This window comes from Benincasa hispida, chromosome 6, assembly GCF_027475165.1.
Source record: "Benincasa hispida cultivar pf3 chromosome 6, pf3_genome.v1.1, whole genome shotgun sequence".
Classification (NCBI taxonomy): domain Eukaryota; kingdom Viridiplantae; phylum Streptophyta; class Magnoliopsida; order Cucurbitales; family Cucurbitaceae; genus Benincasa; species Benincasa hispida.
In genome coordinates, this window is record NC_143483.1 from 4,053,601 (window position 1) to 4,073,909 (window position 20,309).

At 37.0% G+C, this 20,309-nt stretch overlaps 1 protein-coding gene across 2 annotated transcripts; it reads left to right on the forward strand.

The window, feature by feature from the left end:
* The first annotated feature begins 9,740 nt into the window (after nucleotides 1–9,740).
* On the forward strand, nucleotides 9,741–18,589 carry LOC120079329 (uncharacterized). 2 transcript variants are annotated; one of them, XM_039033489.2, is made up of 4 exons: nucleotides 9,741–10,043; nucleotides 10,133–10,186; nucleotides 10,463–10,514; nucleotides 18,279–18,589. In XM_039033489.2, exons 1-4 carry the CDS (start codon nucleotides 9,967–9,969, stop codon nucleotides 18,489–18,491), a joined length of 396 nt encoding a protein of 131 aa, XP_038889417.1. In that variant the 5' UTR covers nucleotides 9,741–9,966; the 3' UTR covers nucleotides 18,492–18,589. The 2 variants fall into 2 exon arrangements, with proteins under 2 accessions (XP_038889417.1, XP_038889418.1); XM_039033490.2 differs by having other exon boundaries at nucleotides 9,864–10,036.
* Nucleotides 18,590–20,309: the final 1,720 nt, after the last annotated feature.

The window sequence follows — 20,309 nt, forward strand, 5'->3', positions numbered from 1 at the left end:
TTTCGGTCAAAGTTTGACTTTGACAAAATGACTATTTTGCTCTTTGACTAAAGTTAGTGGGAAAATCCAAACTTTTGTTGGATAATTCCACTAACAAAATAGTGGGCTAGGTGTTGGCTTATAGTGGAGACATCAAGTCCACTTAGATAGTGGATTTTGAGGTGTTGAGTTTTTATGTATTTGTTTCATACAATTTTGCATGGCTTTTTTCTATAAATATGGGCTTTCAATTTGGATAAAATATTTTTGCCATTTTTTCACAATTGTTTTCTAAATTTGGGGGGGAAATATCACTATTTTTTAGAAAAAAAATCAAAACCCAAACCCAACCCAAAATTCCATCTTCTATTTTCATCTCTTTCTCTCTCTTGGGTTCTTCATCCATCGGGTCCCACAACCCGGTTCTGAGTCCAGAGGATAGTAGGTCAGCTCTAGTGGTTGTCCAGCTCAAGCGGAGATAGAAGAGTTTCAGGAGCTTCAAAGGTAAGATTTCAAAAAAAAAAAAAAAACTCTAATTAATTGATTTAGGGTTGTATATTTAATTTATACAATTAGAGTAAAATTGTTCCTCATTTTCGTCGTGCATGCCTATTTTTCCATCATGGTGTATGCGTAACTAAGTAAGACAAACAAACGTTAAGTCAGGGTACCCAGTTGTAGTTCCTCAGCTCCCGCTATATGGCTTCTAACATTTGACGTAGCACATCTAAAACCTTAACGTCTTTATCAAAAAGGACTGGGGTGGTCTCAATCTCGTTTATTGTCCCTCGCATTTCTGAGGTGTCAAACTTATGTCGAGTCAAAAGGTCTTCGCTCTATAATATCAGCTTGGATATTTCGGCTCATTCGACCCTGATGGCTTTCAATTTTGCTAACAATTCCTCCTCTTCTTGTAAGGCTTGAGAGTCGCGTTCAAGTAGCGCTTTTCTTTTAATAAAAGCACTACTCTCGTCATACAGTATCTTCTCCAAATTAAATTTGGCCTCCTCCAGAAGTTGTTCCTTACTTGTCAGAGTCAACTGAGAGGAAAAGGATAGCTGAAACTGATTATACTTTTCTACGTTTTGAAAATACTCATCTACGAGTTTTCTGAGAGGAGGGAGGTTGGCACCCTAGATGTCGTAAATAGCTTGGAATATCTCATGAGTTTCTTTCTCTAAACAAAGGACCTTCTCGAAAGGGGTACGCATGATCTTCTTGTGCACGGTCTCCCATATGGCTAAGATCGCATGATGTTGAACATCGAAAACTACGTCGGCAGCACAAAACTCAGATACCTTAGGAACGGCCACGGGTGCCATTTTATTCACTCATCTCGGGTGCTCATGATCACCTGGATTTGCTAAGACCCTCGACGCTTTTCCAGGTTGAAAGATCTTCTTTACTAAAGGCACTATGGGGCAACCGATTTCCTTGGTTATGGGATCTAAAGCTTCGACATTCCCAACAACTGTAATCACCTTAGGAATGTCACCAGAGATAGCATGCACTTGATAGGATTGTTACATGGAATTCACAGACAACACTTCAGAGATGCCAATTCTTTCAATAGCTGAGTCAACGACAAAAGGGCCCATTAAAGATTCTTCGCTTCATGACGCCGCAAGTCTTTAAAGAGAGTGGTTCAAGGGTGAATACAAAAAAGAAAGAAAGACTTAGCATAAACTTTATAGTCAAAGAAATGAGATGAGAAGACTTTATAAAAAAATCGACATACCAACAGGTTGAGAGCGTTAGGGGCCACTGAATCATCTTGATCCCTTTTAGAAAAATCGGTATCCGAAACCTTGTGTTTTGTTAGGGTCTTTTCCAATGACAGTCTTCGGTGCTACTATGACTATCCTCTTCAATTGGGTTTGAAACATCTTTTTGTGCGATCGCTATTGTCTCGTCAATCAGACAGATCTGCTTACCTCCGTGGTTGGCCCGGTAGAATACAAAACAAAAATGTATTGATAGAAAGCCCGGTAGCAATATCTTGCGTCCCGTGGCTCTTTACACTATCTTTTCACTCCAACTTTGCCCAGAAGAATATCATTGCTTTCACAAGTATCTGCCGTCTCTCCTTTTATAGCACTTTCCGACAGTCTTTTGAGCTGTCCAGGAATGATTTCTCGACGTCTTCTTCTCTTCGCTCGTCTCTGTCTTCTAAGTATATGAATAACTATGAACAGACTAACGGTTATCTATTGTGTATATGATCTAACTTATTAACCCTTTTACGATGGTGGTCTCTGGTATTTATAGAGCTCAAGATGAAGAAACTTTTCTTTCTAATGATTACAATGATGGGTGGTCATTAAATCTTCTACTCTGATGCGCCGATTAATGGTCACTGAAAAGTTGAGTGTACTTCTACAGCGTGTCGTTAACAGCTTGTCAACTAAATTTGGATTTGATCATCATCAGCTTTCCGTCCCATCATGATTTATTAAGCTTTCACCTTGATGTGTCGTCTTTATGCTGCCATCTTCTTGAGCAACTTCTCACGAGCGCATACGATCGCATGCCTTTTGCGATCGCAATCTTTCAATGTGCGCGGATGCCTAATTCCTTGGATCGCAATTTAACTTGCGCCAATGTATTTTTCCTGCACAAAATAAGTAAATTAGCTACTTTTATGCGATGGGCGCATGCGATCACAATATTCTCAGTTTAACGTTTTTGGACATGATTTTGTATATTTTTACCGTCACATTCCCTCATTGTTTTACTTATTTGCGTTGTAATAACGTGCATTTCTACCCATTATCAATGACACTGGTCACTAAAAGATGACGATCCTCTTCAAAGTAGTTCCCATGCTTTGTCAGCCACCAATCCTTAAACCGTGGAATAATATGGGTGTGCAAATCCAATGTACGAGCCGGCAGGAATACTTAAGATGAGGTCTTGTGTCTCGTGCACACTCTCCAGTGATATAAAAAGTCCTTCGATGTAGGGGCAGGCGATATCCCTTCTATATCATTCAGAATGTCCTGGTAAAAGCCAAACTGTCGGCCGAAGCGAAAGGGACTATATGACTCTATAGTCCAGACATTCCCACACTGGGAGGATAAATAACCTGATCGCATGCTGGAGAAGTAACTGAAAGAACCACCTCCTCGTAAAAGCTTCCCCTGGTTGGAAAGCCCTCGAACGACCCCACAAAGAAATTGATACTTTGCCCGCTGCGGTATAAAGAATGTTGGTTAAAAGGCACCAAGCTTCGCAAAAGGCTCGAACTATGTCACTATTGTGGTCATATGTATATAGGGAGGCCATCATTGTGCCAAATAGACTAATGTCGCAAAGGAATCGCTCATTTCGGCCAACTATAAATTCGAGCCACTCCCAATAACAGTCAACAAAATTGAATTCTCTAAGAACTTTCATTATAGTGTTCCAACGGACTTGACCCTCAATTATACGACGACCGAGAGTTAGCACTCGGTCATTAGGGGCCTCCTCGTGAATAGAAGAATCATAAAATCCATTTGCGTTCCCCCTGGGTCAAAGACACTTCCATTGATAATTTTGGAAGGATCACGTTGTTGTTTAGACTTGGCCAGCAATCGGCAAAAGAGCCAGCTAATGACTTTGCCACAAAAAGGCTAAGTCCATCCATTATGAGCTGACCTCCGTCTTTAAGAATCATGAGGTGTCTCTCTTCAGATGAAATGTGCTCGGTAAAGTGAACCATCATTCTGGAAAAAAAAATGTCATAAGGGAATGAGTCTCGACCACATGGTTCAAAGATGATTAAGAGAAAAAAAAAAGGAAAAAACAACAAAAAAAAATGAGGGGTCTGGTAAGAATGGTAGATAGCTTGTAGAAATACAACCTAATGTAGCCTTTTAATTAGATATTTGAGGGCTAACAAGTAAAATATGCGTTGATAATACTGAGAATTCACGTGAAAAGTGAGCTTGCGTCGATCAGCACTAAAAATCTCTACTAACCCTATATTGTATGTTATTCTGCGTCAAAATGTTATAGCTATTGCAGGAATCGATCGCATGCGTTGATCCCAGACCATCGCAAAGTTGATCGCATGCGCTGATCTTCATGAATACCAGTTCGTCACATGGAATGACGTAGCTACAGAGTGATAACCGTGATAGAAGGTCGATCGCAAAGTGAGTGGATGTGTTGATACTTCAGGAGGAACAAGCATGAACGCATATCTTGGGAGTATCAAAGAGATAAGATGATATTGACATTTTACCTACCGCGTCAGAAGTGGTAGTGATTCAGAGCAGGACCCCCAAAGTTGTCGGCGTTTGAGCTCTATAAATAGAGCCTTAGAGCCCAAATTCAAGGCATCCTAGCTTCTGCTTTAAGGTGAATCCTTGTGATCACAGATAAGAGCATGAGCAAACACTCTTTGAGGATTCTTCATCTCTACAGCCCATTCCGAGTAACGACCGGAGTTTCGTCGGAGATAGAGCTCGAGAGAGACTACTCCAATGCCCATCCATGGCACCACCGATAGTCATGACGTACATCTGATGGAAACAAGAGATTGCCTACATCTACCCCTCCATCTTTCTTCCTATCTCTGTATTGTATTACATTTTGGCTTAAGATATTAATACATTTTATAATCAATGCATTTTTTTAGTTCCTTCAATACCATCTTCATCATATTCTTCTTCTTTATCATCTTTTACTTTCATTGCAGTAAGTTAAGTGTAGATTGCAAGAGTTATCACATATTTAATCATGTGGCATAGAGATATGACGCATGTAGCAACCCACCGAGAGGTGTACATTGTGTGAGTATAGTGAGTCAATCATCTTTGCTTAGTGCGAGGCTATCCCAATACTTGTCTATGAGCTGGTAGCTATAACTACTGCCTGAGAGGGTAAGTAGTGGAACTCACTAAGCAAAGTAAACAGTGTTTCTAGAGATAGGAATAATCTTATGCTCAACGCAAACATGCGTTATAGAGATATAAGCATGAGGCTGACCACCGAGAGGTGTGCGATGCATTAGTGTGGCGAGTTGGGATTACCCTTACAACCAAGCTTAATGCCGTGGTGAATTTATGCCCTCCACAATTCTATTTCTTCATGCATCTTGTTACGCGTTAATAGATGCCACATCTCTACCGATTTTCATAGTTAAACTTCCATTGCTCAATCTGTTTAGTTAGGAGTAGGAGTAGCGCATAATCCATTAACTTATGTCTTTTTACTTTTATTTATCACCTCAAATGCATCACTTCATAAACACATTGAGTTACAAGTCCCTGTGTTCGACTTCGGATCACCCCGAAAAACTTGCATTCTCATTATACTTGACAAGAAAGCAAGAAAACTTGTGACAGGAATGTATGGTCATCGCATACATGCTTAAACGCATATTGTACATTTTCTAGTCCAACGCATGCCCATCGACGCATGGAGATCAACGCATACATAAGATGCATATATATTTATTTTCCTCTCATTTTCCGGCCAACAATGGTAGGGTAAACCTTTCCGGGATCATCTATAGGTTGATCGAATGGGGGAGTTGTAAACCTTTTCGGGCCCCCCATGTTGATCGAGATATACAAAGGTAGACCTTTCTGGGGTCATCCCTAGGTTGATCGAATGGGGGAGTTGTAAGCCTTTTCGGGACCCCCCATGTTGATCGAGATATACTAGGGTAGACCTTTTCGGGGTCATCCCTAGGTTGATCGAATAAAGGAGTTGTAAGCCTTTCTAGGCCCCCCCCCCCCCCCCATGTTGTTCGAGATATACTAGGGTAGACCTTTTCGAGGTCATCCTTAGGTTGATCGAATGGGGGGGTTGTAAGCCTTTGGATAGACTTTTCTCAGATCATCCCTAAGTTGATCAAATGGATGAGTTATAAGCCTTTTCAGGCCTTCCCCCATGTTGATCAGGAAGCATTAGGACAAGCGGCGATACAATAGGTAGACCTTTTCGAGATCATCCCTGTGTATGCCAAAGAATCAGTCATGTGGCCGAGCATTGCTGCAAACAAAAAAGGAAAACAATAAATAGTGATAAAAAAAAATCACCTGTTGCAAAAATTAAAAAAATACTTATGAGTTTGGCGAAAAGAAAATGATTATTCTCTCGAGTTGCAAGTTACACGTGGCTTTGATTCTTGTAAAAAAATGGGGTTGGGGATAAGTTAATTTTTTTTTTAAAAAAAATTAATTTAAAGCTCCAAGCAATAAGGAATCTTAAAAAAAGAAGTTAAAAAAAATTAAAAAAAAACTTGTTAAAAAATAAAGAAAAAACAGAAAAACATGTTAAAAAAGAAATAAAATAAAACAACTAAAAAAAAGAAGAGAAAGAAACAAAAAAATGTGGAAAGAAAAGAAAAGAAGATATGTGGAAAAAAAAAAAGGAAAAGAAAAAAAGAGAAAATAAAGAAAGAATAATAATAAAAAAAAAAAGTCAAACAAAAATCGGGTATAGAAACCCTAAGGTTGATACTGTTGTCAAGGTGGCGACGGCAAGTGGCCATGAGCCCGACGAGCAGCGGCCACAGGTGGAATCGGCAAACATTGACCAACGGTAGGCAACATCGTACGCGGCTTCACACAGAGAAGATGGGGTCGATCGACTCGTGGCTCCAGCGGCTAGGCTCGGCTAGACGATAATGTGGAACGGCTAGAGGTGACCCACAACTCAAGACTCAGTGGCTGACAGCTCCGATTCGGCTCGTGGCTCTGGCAGCTCGGCTCGACTCGGCTCTGACGATTTGTGAGCTTAAAAAATAGCAATTTTCTTTACTTTTTAAAGGTTTGATTGATAAGAGATTTCAAGGAGCTCAGGGTCCTATTTATAGAGGTTTTCTCCAGTCGAATTAGGGAATTCAAAGATTTGATTTGATTTTATGGTTGGATTTCCTAATTTCAAATTAAATTCATTTTTTTCTTTTCTTTTTCTTAAATTAAAAAAAAATGGTCACATCCCAAATTTCATTTTAAATTCAAATTTTAAGTTTTTATCTTCAAATCAAATTAAATTTGGGATAAAATTCAAAATTTTTAGTAAATTTGGCCATATTCCAAATTTATGTTAAATCCAAAATTTTAATGTTTCTATCTCCAAATCAAATTAAATTGAGGATAAAACTCAAAATTTTTCATAAATTTGGTCATATTCCAAATTTGATGTTAAATCCAAAATTTTAAAGTTTTATCTATGAAATTAAATTGAGATGAAACTTGAATTTTCCTTTTAAATTCAATTTTTTAAGTTCTATCTCCAAATCAAATCAAATTAAATTAGGATGAAACTTGAGTTTTCCTTTTAAAATACGAATATCTAAGTTTTTATCTCTAAATCAAATTAAATTGGGGATAAAACTCAATTTTTTAAAAAAATTTTGGCTATATTCCAAATTTCATATTAAAACTAAATTTTTAAAGTTTTATCTTCAAATCAAATTAAATTGGGGATGAAACTTGAATTTTTCTTTTAAATTCAATTTTTTAAGTTCTATTTCCAAATCAAGTTAAATTTTGGATAAATTTTGAAATTTTCTTAAATTAAAAGTTTGACTGTGCTTTTACTATTTTAGTTAAACTTATGCACTAAATTAATGGTTCGGTTAATAGGGAGTATCGAAATCAAGAATAAAGCGACTTATACTCCGATTCAAATGTCATCTTTCTTTAGATTCGCCCACCCGTAAGTGTGCATAAACCTTGAAGAGGGCATTTGTTGAAGGGTAATTTTTTCGGCCAATCATAAGTTATCACGTATTGTCTAAATTAACAATGAAACCCCAAATCATCGAATTTGGGACCAAGTAGGATTTGACATGTATCCCAAATTAGTGTTGAAGACAAATTCCGATGACGTCACATTGAGTAAAATTAATTTTGTCAAATTTGATATTATAATTTGGACTTTAGTCTAGTTACGCAAAAAAAAGCTTAATTTTTCCCAAATGACAAAGTAGATCTAAATCCAATTAATTGAGCCCAAAGATCTGGCCCATGAACCAACTAAGCCTAAATCCAACTAATTAGGCCTAGGGGCCAAACCCATAGACAATCCTGAAGTTGCACACTCCTTGAAGACACAAGCCCTTTTGAAGATAGAAAGACTCAGCTCAAGTTCAACTTCACGAATTAAGTTTATCCGAAAACCTAACAATAGCATTAAACTTATATAACATAATAAGGATATAAAAATTAAATAATGTGGTACTAAAAAAAATGATGTGACAATTCAATGAAAAATGTTTAAATGAAGTTAAAAATAAATATATATTATTTTTCTCAATTTTAATTTCTTGAAATGAAAGCTTTAGATAGTGAAAGAAACAAAACTCACATCAATTCAATCTTGAGGTGAAATGATGTAAAAATTCAATGAAAAAATCTATTGGTAGTTAATTTATTACAAAATTAAAGGACATAAAATATTTGCATACAAAATAATTGTAAATTGTTTATTATAAAATGAGGTGAATACAGAAATGAAAAATCATAGCATTAAACTTATATATAATATAATAAGGATATAAAATTTAAATAATGTGGTACTAAAAAAAATAATAATAAATAATGTGACAATTCAATGGAAAATTTTTGAACGAAGTTAAAAATAAATATATATTATTTTTTTTCAATTTTAATTTCTTGAAAATGAAAGCTCTAAATGGTGAAAGAAACAAAACTCACGTCAATTCAATTTTGAGGTGAAATGATATAAAAGTTTAATAAAAAAAATATTTGAGTGAAGTAAAAAATAATATGTGGTTGTATAGTTAATTGCTAGGGATGTTCGTGGGTTGGGTTGAAAGACTCTTTAGACCCAACCCATTGGGTTGTAAATTTTTTCAACCCAAATAACCCTTATTAAAAAATGAACCCAACCATGAATGAAATATTTGGGTTGGACTTATTCGGGTTAATCGAGTCATTTATTTAAAATTTTGTTATAAAGAGAAGTAAAACGTAAATATATAAAAATATAATTTAATTATTTCCATATATTGAATTAAAATAAACAACTCAATTTCAATTTATATAATGAAATATTTTTTTCTAAAGTGCAAGGCTATATATGTATTATAAATTATATAATATTATAAATTTTTCATAACCTATATCTTATTCAAGTACAAACTAATAATAGTTTATTGTCAATTATACAATTAATTTTCTGATTTATAAATACATAGTATCAAGCACATTTTAAATAATTATTTAAATAAGAATTTAATTTTTGAATTTACTACTAAATACATATTTGAAAACAAAAAAATAACACTATATTTTATTGAATTTATTATTTTATATCTATGTTTTCAAATTCTATACCAAACATGTGGTAAGGGTGAAATAGCCTAAGTAGTAGGGATGTTCATGGGTTGAATTGGGCTGGGTTAAAAGACTTTTTAGACCCAACCCAATTGCGATTTTTTCAACTTAAATAACCCTTATTAAAAAATAAACTCAATCCAACATAACCATGAAATATTTGGGTTGGGTTGGTTCGGGTTAATTAGATCATTTATTTAAAATTTTATTCTAAAAAGAAATAAAATGTAAATATGTAAAAATTTAATTTAATTATTTTCATATATTGAATTAAGATTAACAACTCAATTTCAATTTATATAATGAAAATTTTCTGTCTGAAGTGCAAACAAAACTATGGTTAAAGAATAAATTATTAAAAAAAATCAGAATTAAATAAAATTAAAAATAATATATGTATAAATAAATGTATTATAAATAAAAAAAAATATATTTTAAAGTTAATAATAAATTAAGATTGCTTTCAGTTATATTAGTTGAACTAATAAATCAACTCAACTTATAAAAGTTTCATTTATTTGAATCCAATCTAACCTAAATGAGTTATAACCCAATATAAATCCGACAGGTTGGATTGGGTTTGTTTTTTCTGATCATTAGGCGGACTCATTTCCGGGCAGTGCCACGGTGTTGAGAAGAGAGTAGAACACAAAGAACAAACACAAACAATTGTGAGGAGACAAAAATGGAGAAATCTTTTACGGAATCCAAAAGATGCACAAACTCCAAACGCCTTCTCTTCGATCGTCGCTACGGTTGGGTGTTAGTCTCTGTCTCTCTCTCGATTTCAGCTCCCTGTCTGTAAATTTGTAATTTGGATTTTGATTATTATGCCTCCCTTTGGTTTGCAGGATTGATGAATGGAAAGACCCTTCGGAAGAAGCTTTGGCAGGTGGCCGAGGAATGTATGTGTGTTTCTTTGCATCTATATTTCACCAGCTTTCGCAATTGTGCTTTCCGTTGTTTCTATTTTCGGTTCTAAAAGAGTGAGAGAGAGAGAGACTTATTTTTTTCCATTTGCTGGGTTGATTCTCTTTTGTTAGTTTCTAATTTTCGTTCCCATTTGTGCTTTCTCTTATTTTTGCTACTTCTTGTTTTCATCTATAGTCTAGTTTACTTGTTTATGAAGCAGATAATAGCAATTTTAGATTGACCTCTTTATCTTATGTTATCTTTTTTAGGTTCTGCATAGTGCCCCTCGCAAAAACTCTGGTTAACTCAGTCACACAGATGGTATGGTTCTAACCTTATCCATTGTTGTTCTTGTTGGTGTTGTTGGTGTTGTATTTTATTCTCTTTGCAAAAGAAACATTTGAATTAGATCAAAATGGAAGAAGAGGAAGCTTCCCATCTAGTAAAATTTGTTAAAGAAAACCTTCGCAATCAATGTTTAGAAAACTTTTATTGTAAATGAACTGTGCTTTGATAGAATTTGGGGTGTTTGGGTTACACAGATCTTGGGGCATTGAATCTTCAATGTAAATAATTATTTGAGTGTTGTGTTTCAGTATGTAGAGTTAAGTTTAGGGACAGTTGGGAAGTTCCAAAAATCATTGTTTAGTAAGTTATTCAAGTGGTTTAGCTTGGCCTGGTTTCTCAGTTTTGATACATTCCTTTTCTATTATTTTTTTGTACCTAGAGGAGGTAGAGCTCATTTTGAGACCTTGGATGCATATTTTATTATATTTGTAAATAAGAAATTTACCCATTAAGAAGAGACACAGTGAAAGAATTCAATTGAAGCGACCTAATAAAACAACGCCCTACTAACAAAGGGGCGACCAAGAGGTCACATCAAAATTGCTAGGAGCCCACTTGTTAGGAATTAAGGAAATAGGAAGAGTACATAAAAAATTAGATAGAGGGACACAAGTAGATGTGTGAAGAGCTGGATTCAAAATATCCTCCTAAGATCCTTCTAATACCCAAAGAACCCTCCTGTTTTTTTTTCCATTTAGATTTCTCATACCATAGGAAGGAAATCCGCTTGCCTAATAATCTTCCTCTAATACAATGCACAAAAGTTTGCCAATCTTCAGTCTTAACTAGTGGTTTATAGCAAGAGGAAAAAGCAAAAAGTGATGACTCTATTAGACTGCCGATTGCGAAATGTGTTCTATGTGGGGGTGGGGTGTTAAAAGGGGAATGCAACTCCTACAAGTTAGTTCTGTCAATTCTATGTCTGTTTAGATCGCGTTCTGGGAATGTAACCTCCATTGTAAATTACTCTAAGGGGAGTGCATAAAGGCTACACAGGAGGGAAATAAGCAGTTTCGAATATCAGTTGAAGAACCACCCACATTCATATCTTCTTTTGGAAGAACTCTTCATGAATTAAAATTCCTATTTGATTCACATTCATTGAATCCTGCTTGCAAACGGTAAACCAATAGGGACAAAGTACCAGTGTTTTAAAAACCTCTTTTGGGCATGCGCCTAGGCCAAGGCACAAGTCTTCAACGCGAGGCTCACAAAATAAGGTATGCCTTTTATGAATCCCCAAGGCTCAAAGCCCCGGGCCTGGGGGCTTTTTCATTATTTTTAAAAAATAGTAATAATTAGGACTTTCATTTTTCCTTCTTTATTAACTAAAAAGTCATATTTACTAAGTCTAAATGCAAAATCTCATATTTAGGGTTTTTTCCCTCTCCATATTTCCACTTCAACTATGCTTTCTCTTCTTAATGTATTACTTTTATATGTAGAGCGCTTGACAACAACAAAAAATGTTCACACTTTTTTGCACCTTGTGCTTAAGCCCCAGAAGACTATTGCGCTTGATTGCACCTTGAACTTTAAAAAACACCCCAAAGGACCATAGCAGAGGATCTTTAGATGATATCAATGATGTTAACCTCGAGCAACTAGCTAACAAGAACTTAGCTTAATTGCCACCTGTATGTGCTGAGGACTGATGAAAAGTAAAGAAAAGAGAAAATGGCACACAATTTTTACGTGAAAAACCCTAGTACAGGGAGAAAAAACCACTGTGCAGAGAACTTTATTATAATAATGTGACATAGATTAATGCTCAGAGGCTACAGTTTAAATAGAAAAAGATGAAACCGTAGGGTACACATGAAAAGACAAAAATGTCCCTAGGACAAATATTCTATTTTTAACACTCCCCCTCAAGTTGGAGCGTAGATATCAACGAGACCTAACTTGCTAACACATGAGTCAAAGAGTTTTCGTGATAGACCTTTTGTGAGTACATCTGCAATCTACTGACTAGAAGGAACATAGGGAACACAGATATTGCCACTGTTAAGTCTTTCTTTGATAAAATGTTTGTCAATCTCTACATGCTTCGTTCTGTCATGCTGGACAGGGTTGTTTGCAATGCTTATAGCAGTCTTGTTATCACAATAGAGTTTCATTGGCCCATCATGACTCTGGTTAAGATCAATTAGGACCTTTTCCAGCCATATTTCTTCGCATATCCCAAGGCTCATGGCCCTGTATTCAGCTTCGGCACTACTTCTGGCAACCACCCCTTGTTTTTTACTCCTCCACGTAACAAGGTTACCCCAAACAAACGTATAGTAACCCGATGTCGACTTTCTATCGACCACTGAGCCTGCCCAATCAGCATCTGTATAAGCCTCGATGCATCGTTTGTCTGACTTTCTGAACATTAATCCCCTGCCTGGAGAAGCTTTTAAATATCTCAAAATTCGTTCTACTACCTTCATATGTTCTTTATAAGGAGACTACATAAATTGGCTAACCACACTTACTGCATGTGCAATATCTGGTCTCATATGGGAAAGATAAATTAGCTTCCCGACCAAACGTTGATACCTCTCCTTGTTAACTGGTGCACTACTACTCAAATTACTAAGCTTAGTATTTGCTTCCATAGGAGTGTCAATTGGTTTACATCCTGTCATACCTGTCTCTTTAAGCAAATCTAGCGTATAATTTCGTTGTGAGACAAAGATGCGTTCCTTCGACCGGGCCACCTCCATTCCGAGAAAATACCTTAACCTTCCAAGGTCCTTGATCTCGAATTCTTCAGCCATCATTTTTTTCAATCTGTCTATCTCTGAAGCATCATCCCCCGAGATTACAATGTCATCAACATACACAATCAGAATTGCCATTTTCCTAGACACAGACTTCTTTGTGAACAAGGTGTGGTCTGAATGTCCCTGACTGTATCCTTGCGATTTTACAAATGTAGTAAATCTGCTAAACCAGACCCTCGGAGACTGTTTTAACCCATATAATGACTTCTTCAATTTACAAACTTTGAGTCTGAACTGTTTTTCAAACCCTGGAGGTGGACTCATGTAAACTTCTTCTTCTAATTCTCCATTAAGGAATGCATTCTTCACATCAAACTGGTGCAAAGGCCAATTCTTATTAACTGCAACCGAGAGGAGCACACGAACTGTATTTAACTTTGCTACTGGAGAGAAAGTCTCTGAGTAATCTATCCCAAAGGTCTGAGTGAAACCTCTGGCCACTAACCGTGCCTTGTATCGGTCGATCGTACCATCAGGTCTATACTTAACAATAAACACCCATTTGCAATCAACTGTCTTGTATCCCTCAGGAAGAGTGACCTGCTCCCATGTGTCGTTCTTTTCAAGAGCTTTTTCATGACAGCGGCTCTCCACTCAGGAATTTCCATAGCAGCATATATGCTGCTTGGTATTGTAACAATGTTGAGGCTAGTAGCTAACGCTTTGAACACTGGAAACAAGTTACTATAAGACATAACTAACTCTGCATTGGATACTTGGTACAAGACCTCGTTCCTTTCCTCAAAGCAATAGGAATGTCAAGAGAGGCATCACGATCTTCCTGTTCTTCTGACGTCTCATCACACTTAGTATCTTGCTTTGTCTCATTTGCGTCTTTTTGATCTTTTGACTTCTCATCATGCTCAGCATTATGCTTTGTCTCATTTGTACCTTCTTCAACATTTTCAGTTGGAACCTGGAGTTCATTAATGCCTTCACCCGTACCAGCTACATTCTCAGTACTGTCAGTACTATCATGGTGATCAGTATCCACATTATTCACATTTTCGGTACTGTCTTTGCTTACACTACTTTCAACACAAGCATTATCACCACATATGTTATCATTATTAGGAATAGAAGACTTCGTACCTGGAACTGTCACTCGTTCTGACTCATGTACTGGAGCTGGAGAAGTGATCGGTGGCACTATTTCCTTTCTAAGATTCCTCCTATAGTACGTGATCCATGGGACTTGCTAGGAAGAATAGGAGCATTGATACGTGTGTCGGGAATGGACTCAGGTAAGTCTGGCAGGCAAGGACTTAGACCCTAGTTGGACTCTTCACTTATACTCTCCCCCGGAAGAGGACTAAGGAGAAAAAAAGGACGGTATTCGAAAAAGGTGACATCCATGGAGACAAAATACTTGCGAGAAAAAGGATGGTAACATTTGTACCCGTATTGATGAAGGGGGTATCCCACAAAAACACACTTCTGAGACCGAGGGGTAAATTTGGTTCGATTAGGGCCATGGGTATGGACAAACACAACACACCCGAACACACGAAATGGAACATCAGGGGTAAGGCGGTTATCAGGATATGACTCTTTGAAATAGTCAAAAGGAGTTTGGAACTTTAAGAAATATAGCAGCATCGGGTGAGAAGATAACACGACATTTCAAATCTTTAGTAATCTTACTGACAGATAACAAATTGTAAGAAATTTTAGACACATGTAAAACGTCTTGGAGAACAAAGCCCTCAAAGGGTGACAAACGCCCTTTTCCGGCCACAGGGGCGAAGGATCCATCAGCGATCTTGATCCTCTCATTCCCAGCACTCGGATAATAAGACAAGAACTGGTCGGACGTGCCAGTTAGATGATCCGTAGCTCCTGAGTCTAGAATCCATGGTTTTCTACCGTTTATACTAACAAGTCCACAAGAGTGATGCATACTTGATTGTGCGATTGCACTGACACCCATTGTACTAGAGCCGTTTTGACTCGTCTCCTGATTCTGTGGTTGATGACCAGCTGTCGATTCACTTGCTAATGCACGTCCAGGTCCTGATTGTCATCTTTTACCATTTGGAGGACGACCATGGAGCTTTCAACATTGATCTTTAGTGTGCCAGGGCTTCTTACAGTGTTTACAGACCGGAGGTACTTTTTCATTTTGTTTGTCAGTTCCTGACACTTTAAATGCAGCAAAATCTATTGATTTAATTACTGGATTATTCATGGCATTTAGACCTATCTTCCTCAAGACGGACTTCAGAACACACTTCCATCAAGGAGGGTACTGGACGAGTTCCCAGAATTCAACTTTGCACAACATCAAATTTTGGATTAAGTCCTACCAAAAAATCATAGACCCGATCTGTCTCTTCGGACTGATAGTGCAAAACTCCTCCACACGGACAGCTCCAATTCAATTCTCGACATAAATCCATCTCTTGCCAAATCACATACAACTTATTGAAGTAAGTTGTGATGTCCATGGTCCTTTGTTTACATTCATGGACTTGTTTACGGAGCGCATACAGACGAGCTCCATTTTGTCGTGAGGAGTACAACTTCTTCACAGCCTCCCAAGTATTCCTTGCAGTAGTAGCATATAGTAGGGGCGTTCCAATCTGGGGTTCCATACTCCCTATTAACATAGATCGAAGTAGAAAATCCTCTCATTTCCATACGCGTTTCTGAAGGTCGTCTTGTCTAGGTTTTGGTATTTCGCCAGTCAAATACCCGAACTTATGACGACCCTCGAGAGTCATTCTCACAGATTGGGACCACGAAAAATAATTATGGCCATTTAATTTCTCTCCTACAATACAGCTAACAGGATTATCAGAAAATAATTGAGCTGTAGATAAAGTAGGGAAAGAAGTTACTGGGCTTTCTGAATAAGCTAGGCAATTAGAGATTTCTCCTTGGCCATTTGACGTAGTTCCAAGAGCCTCTCCAAGACTGGCCATCTGTTGCTGTATTGACTCATTCTACTGTTTAATCTGAAGCTGCAATTGAGCCAACTGTTCCTGAACGTAGTCAGATTCGCTTGGCTGGAAAGAATTAGAACCGCTCGATTGGAAGGAATTGCGAGCGATTCCGACAGCCATATGTGACGATGGCTTGAGAGATCGAGGCTCGTGGCTCAGATTGGCACTGACTCACGCAACTGGGTATCACATCTGGGCATCAACGCCGACTGTCTGACTACGTTCATCACGTGCAGCTGGGCATCATCCGACGGCTGGAACATCACGTGCGTCTGGCTGGGCATCAACACTGGCGGCTAGGATTGGCATTGGAGGAAGCCGATCATCCGACGCGTGCAACTTGGACTCGACCGAGAGCTGCTGGGTATTTCGATCGTCTCCATAGGCGGCTGGGGTTGGAGATCCGACTTGTTCGTGCGGCTGACTAGGGTCGGAAGCAGCAGACCCGTGCGATCCGAAGCTTGATCCGTGTGGCTTGTCAATGGCTGATCCAATCATCTCCTGAAATCGGGACATCATCATCTGAAAATACCGTTCCATGGTTGTTTGAACGACAACTTCAAATTCTGTAGCCATAGTGCTAGATGGCTCTTGCGATTCTCCTGTTAGGTTTTCCTCAATAGTGGCCAGGGTTTCATCTCGCTCTGATAACATGATGAAAAGTAAAGAGAAGAGAAAATGGCACACTTGTTACGTGGAAAACCCTAGTACAGGGAGAAAAAACCATAGTGCAGAGAACTTTATTATAATGATGTGATACAGATTAATGCCCAGAGGCTACAGTTTAAATAGAAAAAGATGAAACCCTAGGGTACACATGAAAAGACAAAAATGTCCTTAGGACAAATATTCTATTTTCAACAAGGACCAAGAGGGTCGGGATTCAAATCCCCCATCCCCAATTTGTACTAAAAAACCTCGAGCAACTAACCACTAAAAACCCTCCCCTTCGGGATTTTTGCCTTCAATTTCAAAAAGTCATTTAAAATAGATCATTTGCGAGTTGATGCCCCTCCATCTTCTCCAATTCATCACGCTTGACCCTGGCCAGGGATATTTTGGTGTGAATTATTCTATATTGGAAATAGCTTCATGAAATTGCAAACCAAGATTTTGTTCTACCTACAGACATTTTGAGTAAGATAGAGATACGTTTAGAAACATTATGTAAGAATAGTTTTTATGAACTAAAAATACTTCCTATGCAAGAAACATGGGCTAATTTCCTTGTTACAAGCACCTTTTTTTTTTTTTTTTTTTTTTGTGGGGGTCAATAGGGGATATCCCTTCTCTCAAGATAACTTCTTCGAAAACATGCCGATGGTATTGAACAATAGTAAAAGAAGTGGGAACGAGCTACTTATTAATTCACTCTTTCTGCAGGTGAGAATTATATATCCAGTTGCCTATTGGTGACAGCAAACAATGTTTACTATCAGTAGTACTAGGAAGTTGGAACAAGTCATATTAGTCTGCCCTTTCTACTTGGTAGAATCTTTCTTTTATCCTCCTCATGTTTGCCTTGCGTGAGACCAAATTAGGCATTGTGTGGATTAGATGTTCAGCCTTGGGTTTGATTCCTCTTCATCAGTTCATACTTCAATTTGAGGGGAGAACCATGACTATGGACTGCTGCAATTAATTTCTTCTATTAGTCACATACAGGTGTCATCAGTTGAGGTGGTTCTATCCTTCCGATGGATTTCGGTATTATCTGGGGGACTGATTCTTTTTAACCAATCGCAACTCATAACATGTAGCAAGATTCTTTCTTTGATAGATCCATAAGTTCAATCATTCACTGTTTTGGATTATTTTGGGCAATACATAAACAAGGTTTAAGAGAAGGGTTTGATGTTCTTGCGTGCACATAAAATGTTTAGTATTCTTATCCTCAACAGATATTAGGCTGCACAATTCCTTGGGTATAAATCAGATGTTTTCTGAAAAACGACGTGTGAATTAAAGAGCAGACTGTGAGACCCTTTACTCAAATACTCGTGATTCTCGTTTTGCTGCAGGTTAATATTGCAGCAATATCCACAGTTAAAGCTCTTGAAAATCCAGAGCTACTTTCACCTCAGGTACTACAAGTAGGTCTGCATCAAAGGCTTGAGAAATTCACGTCGTCCATTCAAAACTCAGCATTTCACTTTGGCTTCCAGAAAGTAACTTCTCCTTCAGTTTCTACTAGTTCCTTGCATCTACATGATGAAAGAATTGATCACAGTTAGCTGAATAAAAATTGATCCTCACTTACAAGAGACTTGAGAGATTAAGGTATTGTACTTGACAAGGAAATTAACTTTGATATGCTCTTTCTTTTTCCCCATCTTCAAAGTTATTGTTTTATTTAGTTACAACTATTTTGTTTAATAACCCACCCCAGTCCCCACCAATCCAAGGGCGCCTACAAAGTCTATTTGGATTGACTTGTTCTAAGTGGGGGAAAAATGGTATTTGTAAGCACTTAATAAATCAATCTAAAAAAATAGTAATGGTAATAAAATTTCAAAAAAAGGTCAATTCTGTTTTCATTTTTGAAAATAACCCCATTTTTTTTATTAAAAAAAATATTTTTGGAGTCCCTTCTGATGTCAAAATAAGGGTGAGTGTCCTTATATCCTTACCATCTTCAATTTTTCACAAACCCTTCAATGTTTTCACCAACTTTTTCTAACTAAATATTATTTGTTTTCTTTTTCTTTAGAATAAGAAACTTTGAAACGGAAATTTTGTCCACGTTTTTTTTGTTAACACAATTCTTTGATAAGATTTTTTTGGACAAATTAAAAAGAGAAAAATGATAAGATTTTTTTTTAAAAAAATCAGATCATTATTTGGTTTTTATAGTATGAAAGAAAGAAAAAAAATATACCTAATAATTATTATTGATGTATTTTTTGGAATCTTTTTTTCCTTTTTTTTTTTTCCAAAAACCTTTCAGGCCACCAATAGAAGATAGAAAAAACAAAAGAAAGGTCAAATCCCAAACATCTTGGAGAAGAATATTATTTATTCTATTTCACTTCTAGCTATTTGATTTTTTTTTTTTTTTTAAATAATGTTATTTTAATAATTATTGACAAAAATAAGGTTGAGTGAAAAGAATTGACAAAATAGAGTAGAAAAATCGTGGATCCGATACACGATTTATGAGTAAGCACTTAAATCGTGGATTGGATCCACGACTTCTTTATCGTTCACATGAATCTAGCATATCCAGGCACCCATAAACTTCCACATGCAGCGTTGACCAAGTAATCATGGATTGGTCCACGACTCCCTAATTTGTGTACCCGGTATACGACTCTGTGGTCCCAACATCTGCCCTACGACTTTCTCTCCCACTTTCTTCCCCATCTCAAGCCTTCCTTTCTGCCTCTCTCTCACAGTCGTCGTTCGCCCACATCCATCTTTTGTCGTCCACTCACGTCCATCGTTCGTCGTCCATCTTCCGTCGTTTGCTCCATCGTGTGACGTACTTCTTGTCGCCCGCGACCATAGGTAACGATTTTTTTCCAAGATATGAGATTGTGCTCTATAGTTATAGTATTTTATTTAAATGTATGCATTAAAAGCTAGAGTTTTGATCTCTTTTGGTTGAAAATTATGGAGATCTAGATAAAACAACCCAAGTCTATAACTTCATACACTATGGAGCAAACGATCGAGACATTACTAATTCAACCTGTGAATGAGGGTAACATTGGAGGAAAGTAGTAGATGTGTAGATAATTTTAGTTTAATACAAAAAAAAAGAATGTTATTTGACATTAACGAAGATCTACAATTGGCCATAAAAAAATACTGCATGACACAACACTATGAGATTGTTGTAGTAGAATTGAATCAAGATATTTGGTATGTGAGATGCAAACAGTGGAAGGATAGTTGTGATTGGAGGTTACGACATATCGGCGTAAAACTCATAGGATGTTTGAAATTACTAGACTTGGGGAACACTTATGTTTGTACTCATAATTGACATAGGATCATTCATAGCTTGATTCAAATTTTATGAGTATTGAAATCTAAAATATGGTTAGAGC